We start from the raw sequence: 9510 nt of genomic DNA on the forward strand, positions 1-9510 counted from the left end.
TATTTTTTTTCAAAAAAGAGGAACTTGACAGAAACTATATGAAACTTCAAAGAAGCAATATGAGATTTCAAAATTATGATTCTAAAGTAGTTTAATACATGAAAGCAGATAATGATAGTAAAAAAGAAATCCTCAAAAATTTACCATCCACACTGATTTCCCTAAGGAGTGACAAGAGCATGTGTAAAAAATAGGAAATTAAGCAAAGGAAATGCACATGATCATGAAGCCAGATGGCCAGGAAAGGAATGCAGCATTACAGATTTGACAGTAGAGGGAAATCCCAAAACAGCAGATCGCATCAAGCTTGCCGCACATGGACAAAGGTTCAAGGAAGGATATTGATGATAAAAATAGATGTGCTTTGTTACATTATGTAAAGGAGACAGATGCACCTGGGGTAGGAAAAGTGTGGAAGAACTAGTGACTAATGCGTGAACACCCAGAAAATACAAAAAAGATAGAACTGTCATTTTTGCTTGAAAAAAAATAGGAGGAAACGCGGCCCTAGTATACTGCTTGGCTTGGCTGTGAATGGTGTTCCCATTATCATCGTCTGTAAACACTGAAGGACCAGAACATGGATGCTGTGGCATGTGCATTTTGGAAGGAAGTTGGGAGGGTGTGTGCACTTCTGATAGCATGGAGCTAAGTCCTCACCTTCCTTAGAAGTATATTAATAAATAATGTTGAGGATCAAACATCTAAAGGGCAGTGGACAGGAAAGTTGTTTAGAAACCATGGCATAAGTACTGGGAGAAGTGCTACAGGACTGGAGCGTGGACGCCTCTGGGAAGGGGATTAGGAGGAGATGGGTAAGGCCTGGCTTGGAATCTGTGGTAGTTGCTATAAATTTTAATTTTATTTTAGTTCTAAAATCGTGACTTCATTTTATCTTTCCTTGAGGACATGAACATACTCTGCTGCTAAATTCCTAATAATCATTATATTCACCATGATCTAAGCAGAGACATAATCTCGAAGGGAAAGAAACAGCATAGACACATGAAAATGTGAGTGACCAGGGTGTAAAATGTCCAAATGTAGATTTTTAAATTTTTTTGAATTTTCAAAATAGTGTTCACTGTGTATTGATTATATATAATCAGAAAAATATTTTAAATTAGTGTTCAAAGGAATTTATATTGCATAATTAAAGCTACATAAAATTATGTGAGGCCACAGACAGTGCATAAAAATGTGGTATAGTAGGGCCATTTAATCTTTTTTCTACTTCATCTTTGTCTACACATCTATGCAACAAATAATATGACAAATGTTTCTTAAAAATTGACAACTTTGGTCTGAGAGATGGTACAACCAGTAAAAGGTGCTTGCTACCAAGCTTAATCTCCAGAGTTCAATCCTGGGGCTACATATGGTAGACAGAGAGAACTGACTCCATTAAATTATTCTCTGACAGCCAGGCATGGTGGTGCACACCTTTAATCCCAGCCCTCCGGAGGCAGAGGCAGGCAGATCTCTGTGAGTTCGAGGCCAGCCTGGTCTACATAGTGAGTTCCAGGACAGCTGAGGCTACAGGGAGACCCTGTCTCAAAAAGACGAAAAAAAAAAAATTATTCTCTGACACAGCATGGCATGCACATGCCCACACACATACACAGACAATAATTAATTAATTAATTAAAATAATTTAACATTTTACATTTTCACAGCTTGTGGTGGGGATGTAGCTCATTGGTAGAGCTTCCTTAGCATGCACCAGTCCTGGGTTGAATCCCCAGCACATCTAGGCCAGGCATGATACTACAAACCTGTAATCCTAGCTCATGGTCATCCTCTGCTACATAATGAGTTCTAGGCCAGCTTAGGTGCATGAGATTGTCGCAAAAACAAGCAAATTAACAAAACAGTACAGAAAACTAACAGAAAAGAAGAAGAAATAAAGGACACACCAAACAACTTTGGTTTAACATTTCCTTGTTCTCAAATAAAAGTAAACCACACTGATTCCATATTTGCTTTCTGAGAAAGGACACTTCAGCTCTTGAGATATTAGAACTTGGGGATATGATCTGAAGGTTAAATAAGGTCATTTGGGGGTAATAAAAACTGATAAAGGGACGGCACAGGGTGCTTCAGGTGACATTTACTCTCCAGCAGAAGACAACCAACTGAAAACAAGTCATTTATTTGTTTTAAGCTAACAATGTTAGTTCTATTAATTCATCAAGCAATCAGCTCTGTGATGTACAGATCACTGGGTCATGAGTGAATGAAACCAAGTGCCTGCCCTCAAGGAGCTTGCATTCCAGTGGTAGGAACAGGCAATATGGAGATGGACCAATAAATACAAGGCAAATCAGCTGTCATTGAGTGCTGGGAAATAACACAGGGGAGGGGGATAGGTCAGGGTGGGTCTGCTTTATACGGGTGTTTTGGGAGGGCCTTGTGGATCAATCATTGGAGCAGAGACCTTAGTGAGGTGAAGACGAGAACGAGGCAGACATCAAGGAGGAACATTCTAGATAGAAGCAACAGTCAACTGGTGTGAGAACATCTTAGTGTATTCCAGTAAGAGAAGGGAGGCCAGGATGGCTGGATCCTAGTAAGCAGTAGGTGGGAGTGTTGCGGTGAGGTAGGTGGTAAAGAAGGAACGGCAGGTACTACCGGGCTGGGGGACTTGGCAAGGATTTGGGATTTCCATCTGAGTGAGAAGACAAGTCATTAGAGATATTTCAATAGGAACATGGTATGACTTAAACAATTTTTGGACTGGAGGGCCTTGCATGTGTTAGGCAAGGTCTCTAGGACTGAGGTCTACCCCTAGCCCCCACATGTAGATCTGAAACCACAATACTGGTTGCTGTACTGAGAATGTAGGGAGACAAGAGAGCAGCTGGAAATTATAGAGCGATCCAAGCAGACGATGACATTGGAAGTAGTGGATAGATAAGGTGTCAGAGGCTGAGATTTTCTAAGGGGGGGGTCCTGTGTATGCATGCGGTAGTAAGTGGTAGGAGCTGGGATGCCAAAATAGACACCAGGATTTTTCCCTTGGGCAAGCACAATTGTTATTTACTCAGATAAGAAAGACTGAAGAAGGGGAGAAATTGGTTGGAGAAATAACCTGACATAGATCCAATCTATCGATCCATGCATACATATTAATAATACATTTGTAATACAATGTACACACACACACACACACACACACACGCATATCACTTCCCAGTCAACAGTGTATTTGGTATTGAGACTCAACGGATCTCATGTGCTGTCTTCAGCTGAGGATGTTAAGGTGCTAAGGGCGAATCCCTGATCTTTGAAGCTGGCAACATGCAGGGCCTACAGCCCTGGCTTCCCACTCAGGGCTTCTTCGTATCTCTGCCAGAGAACATGGCTATGCAGGACCATCTGCTCAAGACTTTTGCTGCTGCCTTGTGCCCTGCCTGGTCTATTTTTCCTGTTATGCTGTCCTTAGGGTTTAGCTTTCAGCTGCTTATTCTCTTTTGTCATATGCAATGATGCTTTGCTCTAAAAATTTATCTATTATGTAAACTTGGTGCATGCAGTGATTGATGATGGTCTCTGAAGTAGCTTCTACAATTATTTTGGAAGTTTATGGTGAGTTGTTCTACCTAAAATATTTGTCTCATCCATAATATGTAAAGAACTCAGAACAAAACCCGAAAAACAAAAAACAAAGAACCAAGAAGACAAATGACCCAGTTAAAAGATGGGCCAAAGATCTAAACAGAGAGTTCTCAAAGGAAGAAGTAAAGATGGCTATGAAACAGCTTAAAAAGTGTTCAACATCATTAGTAATTAGGGAAATGCAAATTAAAACCACCTTAAGGTATCACCTTACCCCAATCAGACTGTCTAGAAGCAAGAGAACAAATGATACCAAATGCTGGCGAGAATGTGGAGAGAGGGGAACGCTCATTCACTGCTGGTGGGATTGCAAACTCATACAGCCTCTATGGAAAACAGTGTGGAGAACTCAAAAAACTGAAAATGAACCTACCATGTGACCCACTTATACCACTTCTTGGCATATATCCAAAGGACTCATCCTATTGTAGAGACACTTGTACAACCATGTTTGTTGCTGCTCTTTTCACAATAGCTAAGCGATGGAAGCAACCCAAGTGTCCCTCAGCCGACAAGTGGTTAACAAAAATGTGGAATACACTTGCATAGGTGGTAATATTCTGACTCAGTGTTCAGACTATGGCATGTGGGTAAATGAACTACCATCCACACTGGAGCACAGTACCAAGGCCTGAAGGGAGCACTTACAGTCAGGTACTCATTGTCACAGGATGGGTTTATGTCCAGCCTCAGATTGGTAAAAGTCAGGATGACCCGCCTTCCTTCCGGCACAGTGATCATCCATTCACAGAACCTGGCATGAGGATTTGGGTTTGGGTAGTTGGGAGAAGTGAATGTTCCAGTAGGGCCCTGTAGCTCTGCACCACACACTGAAAGACAGAAGAAAGAGCAACAAACTTCCAGTAACGGCTTCTTGTGAAGGAATGCTCTTAGAACGTGTTTTAATGACTGCTCTAGGCAGAACTGTTGGCCTTATTTACGTCCATACGTGTGCAATGCTCACCCACACTCACTTCTTCACTTGTACCGACATCCGCACTCTCTTCTTGTCTATATAAATATTTAACCTTTGCTTTCTCAGATAGCAGTCCACTGGCAGCATTTAAATTATCGCCAGAGTTCAAGACGTATGAAAGACCTCTGAGCAAACCCAGGCAGGCCAAGGAAGGCTAAAGGAAGTGTTGCGGTTTTTTAGACAGGATCTTTGTTTTACCCGTTTGTCAGGACATATAGGAATGTGAATTCTAAATGCTCACCCACACTCACTTCTTCACTTGTACTGACATCTGCACTCTCTTCTTATCTATATAAATATTTAACCTTTGCTTTCTCAGATAGCAGTCCACTGGCAGCAGCATCTCTTGTGACTGAGTTATTTTCCTCCGTAGCACATGTTCCATTGGTAACTTTTCATGAGTGACTGTTCGTTAGCATTTGCCTTTCTACTCATCTTATTTTCCTAACTATTGTGACAGCAGTGTCTAGCAGAGTGTCTGTCTTCCATAAGAGATCAACATCTTTCAAACGGAATCAATGAACTCACCTTCTCTGCTGGATTTGAACTGCAGTCTAAATCCTGAGGCCGTTACGGAGCCATCCGTGACAAACCTGACGGAAGCGACATTGCTGGAAGTATCTATGCTGCCTGGAAGGCTGTTTCCACAGTATCTGCCCAAAACACTTCCTGTAAGGGTTCAAGGACTCATGATGTGTAGGCTCGGGTGACTTATTTCTTTTAAGCTGTACTTGAGTTGCTTTCCAGGTACAAAGAAAAATCGTAAGAGACAATCCTTTACCCATAAAAAAATGGCAACCATGTCAAGAACATTGTGAAATGTCCACATATTCAGTTAGGAGATGAATGCGAAGAAGAGGGGACCCAATCAGGCAAAGTGCAGCTTAGCCTTGCAAGGAAGGCTTGTAGCATGCTTAAAGAAATGATCCGATTCAAAGGAGTTAGAAGTGCACATCTCGTGTTATTATGAGGACACACTGTCCTTCCTACTCCTTACAGTGCAGGAGACTCCTCCAATAACCACACTGTGGTTGCACTGCTGGGTCTCTGCAGGAGGAGGGTGCCTTCCCAGTGCAAGGCTCTTTTAGAGTGTCCTCCAGAATGAGCTATAGAATGGTACTTGGGATGCGGAGCATCCATTGCTACTAATTAGAATCAAGGGCAACAATGGCTGGTGCTGCCCAGAGCTACTGAATCTGCACATCTCTAAAGATAGCAGACGTGATTTGGCTTTCTCAGAAGTAGAGAAACTTCAGAAGTTGAATAAGTTGATGGAAAACGAAACACCTCAAAAGAGAGCTGGCATGTTTCACTAACCGGAGGTATGGTTTTCCCAGATCTCCACAAAGTCTTTGTCACAGGCAGGGGAACTCTGAAGGTTAAAATCTTCAAAACGAATGGTGAGATAGTGTCCTGGGAGGCCCTGGAGATGCCACTGACAGAGAACGTTGTTCGTATATGGAAGGGTGGGGTACCCAGCACTCTCAATGACTCCACTTTCCCCTGTGACCGTTCCTCCACATGTGGCTGCGAAACACAAAAGAGCAACATTATATTACAGGTGTTTTTCTGATCAAATCAGTAAATTTGAAAACTTTTAGGAGCAAAGTGACCATAACCAAAAGTTTTTAAAATTCTGAAAATGTTTGCTTAAAGCTTTCTTAGTTATTTTAACTCAACTGCCTATGGAAAGAGAAATACCATAAACCTTATCAATAATGGGAAATGGAAGATGACTACTGAGTAGTCTAATGTCCTGTTAATTGTCTTGAGACATTATGAGTAGCCATTACTTGCATGTACATGTGATTTCAGGGACCAAATAATTGCTAGGGTCTGCCTAGGACCATCTTGTTCCAATTTGCTTCTCTGTTGCTGTGATAAAATATTGATCAAAAGCAACTAAGGGAGAAAAGAGTTTTTTTTTCCAGCTTACGAGTTACAGTCCATCATCACGAGAAGCCAGGGCAGGAGCTCAAGGCAGGAACCTGGAGGCAGGAACTGAGCAGAGACCATGGAGGAATGCTGCTCATTGGTTTTATAAGTGCCCTCTTTACATAGCTCAAGCCCACCTGCCCACGGGCAGACCACTCACAATGGGCTGGGCCCTCCAATTAGAAAATGCTTCACAGACATGGACGCAGGCCAATCAGATGGAGGAAATTTCTCAACTGAGGCTTCCTCTTCTCAGGTGTCTCGAATTTGTGTCAAGTTGATATAAACTAACCAGCACACCTCTGCTGATTTTAAAGACTGTCCACAGCAGCTGGACTGGGTACTGGGCCTCTGTGTCAACTATCAAATACATGCTCACCTCAGTAACTGGTTCCGTAGAGCCTTAAAAGTCACTATTCTGTTAATCTCTTATCAATTTGATGTGACTGCTAGATTAAACTGCATATAATTTAAGTTAGGGTATAAGGTGACTGGTATAGGTTAAATATTGTTACAACTAGTCTTTTTGAGTTTTTGCTGATTTACCTATTTGTTTTGAGACTATTCAGACCCATCAGATAGTCAACTATATGCTATTGTGATCATACTTGGAATTAGTTTTAATATGTGCATTTATTGGCCGTTTTTTAAATAAAGCAATCAAAGATCCAGGGGAATATATTTATTTTCATTCAATGACTGATTTGGAGACTTAGAAAGTAAAAGAAGCCCAATTAGTCTATTGGTGCTACAGGATGGCTCTAAGTCACTCTTCTAAATTAAGTTTTTGATCACCATTAAGTAGTTTTGTAATTTGACATTTTATTTTACTTATTTCATGGTAAGAAGAAGAAACAAAAATTTGATTTAACTGGATTTTTCATTACCAAATTTCAAATTCAATTTAAAAATTAGCACTTTAACACAAAAATGAGAGAAATTAAAACTGGTAATGACTTTATGCGTTTAAGCATAACGTTGCTTACTTCTCTTATTTAAATTAGGCAAAGAGAAAGGTGAGATGTGATTTTAACACAGTCATTGTGCCACTTGGTTTCATTTGAAAATAAAATGTTACCTATAGAATATTTGGCCTTGAATCCCACGTGGCTGGAACCATTGCCAGACTGGAATCTCAAGTACATAACTTCTCTTGAGGACATCTGGCTACGGGGCAAAGACGGCCCACAAAATGTGGAAAGAACTGGTGCATTTGAATCTGCTCCATCCCGCAATTGAAGGTAACTCGAAGCACAGCTAAAGTGGGGAGAGATTGTGGAATGTACAAAGCTAATTACTTTGACTTATTTTGTTAATAAATACTTCTAGCTTTCTTCAAGAAGATTATTAAATCATCGTGCCTTCATATAAGATACTATAACTGAGTCTGTTTAAACTTCATGGCATTTTAAAGTACTGTATGTTTTTCCAATCATAATAAAGCCTTTCATTAGTGACTGAAGATGCAGGTTTATACTAGAGAATAGTTTCTTCCATATTCTGAGTTGATTTTAAAAATATAAAAGTCATGTTCAGATTGAGTCCTCTGTATCCAACATGATAACTTGAAATACTTCACATGAGCAAGATCAGCATTCTCTTACAAGCTCTGTGACTACAGCTAATGAAGGGGCTCAGCTGGAAGCTCTATGTCCATAAGAGAAGACAGTCTTTGCCTACTGTTTCCTGAGAAAGTCAAACCAGACAGTTCATGCTTAGTGACTGGAAGAACAGTATCCAGCATCCAAAACTGATAAGCTAAAGCTCTGTTGTGCACACAGCCATTCACGTGATTACGGTACACTTTGAATAGACGCAAAAGAAACCGTAGATTTCTGTTCACACTTTGTTTTTTGTTTTGTTTTGTTTTGTTTTCACAGACTATGTAGTTTTCGTTTGTCTTCAGTATGGTAATACATGTTCTCTGGGTTATGAAGGAAGACTGAGAAACTGTACTACGCTTGCTTAAGTGCTGCTTGTGAAACTGGTAGCCTCTAACGTCATGCCGCACAAATTCTATTTGTTAAGCAGATATTTATCATCTATGACATTGAACCTGAGGCTGGGGAAATAAATACTTGTCTACCAGAGACACTGTATTTTTCCTGTGGGAGGAAGAATGAATAACATAAATCTCAGTCGTTCTCAGTGTCTCTTAGAGGGATGTGTCAAGGGTCACAAGGGACGGTATCAAGGCACACAATCTGCTCAGCAGGCAGGAGTAGCTGCCAGCCAAGGTTTTGAGACTTCAGGCATTAGCTTGTCCCTTTGTCCCTGGATTTCCTGGGCAGTAGTGTAAAGAGGAAATAAGTTGTTATGAGACCTGACAGCTAAAAGATATTAACTTTGGGTAGCAGGAACATCAAAATGGAGGTGACCTACTTAGGTGTTTCTCCAATATTGAATTGATCTTCAAACTGCAACTGTATGCTTGTTCCTGGAGGAGCTGCCAGGATCCAAATGCATTCTGCATGCTGGGGGTAATTGGCAGGGTAGTTGGGGGAGGTCACATATCCAGCAGATCCAGCATCATGGATGTAGATATTGCCCCCACAGGCTGTCAGAAAACACAGTTAAATCAGTCTAGAATCTGGTGAACAAGGACACAGTTCTTGTCCTTTGTGTGATCTTTGTGTAGTCAATTTGGCTGTACCCCCCTCTCGACTTCCTTTCATCCTCCCGCCTACATCCACCTCTCAGGAGGTGAGATCACTAGCATGTGCCATCACACCCAGGTCCAAACTATCAAATTGGAAATTTTCTTTTTCTTTAAAGCTAACAAAATAATAACGACAGACAGTGCATGCAACCTCACAGGAACACCAACACATGAATTCAAAGTTCCACAAGGCTGACTGATAAGAACTTCCAGGACAGGACCTGGAGAGGTGGGATGTTGTGGTCTACAGCCAGACTTGCTTGGGCTATCTTTAGCTCCTCAGTAGCAATCCACTGTCCTCTTCTGTGCTTGACTGAACATC

General features: G+C 41.1%; 1 protein-coding gene across 1 annotated transcript in view; it reads right to left on the reverse strand.

Annotated features, from left to right (window-relative positions):
- Positions 1-9510, reverse strand: part of Cubn (cubilin) — a 291759-nt gene that overhangs the window by 94416 nt on the left and 187833 nt on the right. Inside the window, exons 49-53 of the mRNA XM_008833899.3 lie at positions 8912-9086; positions 7608-7786; positions 5912-6121; positions 5123-5263; positions 4267-4448 (exon numbers count right to left, since the gene is read on the reverse strand). Coding sequence (XP_008832121.1) covers positions 4267-4448; positions 5123-5263; positions 5912-6121; positions 7608-7786; positions 8912-9086 — 887 coding nt within the window. The remainder of the gene's footprint in view (positions 1-4266; positions 4449-5122; positions 5264-5911; positions 6122-7607; positions 7787-8911; positions 9087-9510) is intronic.

Source organism: Nannospalax galili, unplaced genomic scaffold (assembly GCF_000622305.1).
Source record: "Nannospalax galili isolate Female #2095 unplaced genomic scaffold, S.galili_v1.0 scaffold976, whole genome shotgun sequence".
Lineage (NCBI taxonomy): Eukaryota > Metazoa > Chordata > Mammalia > Rodentia > Spalacidae > Nannospalax > Nannospalax galili.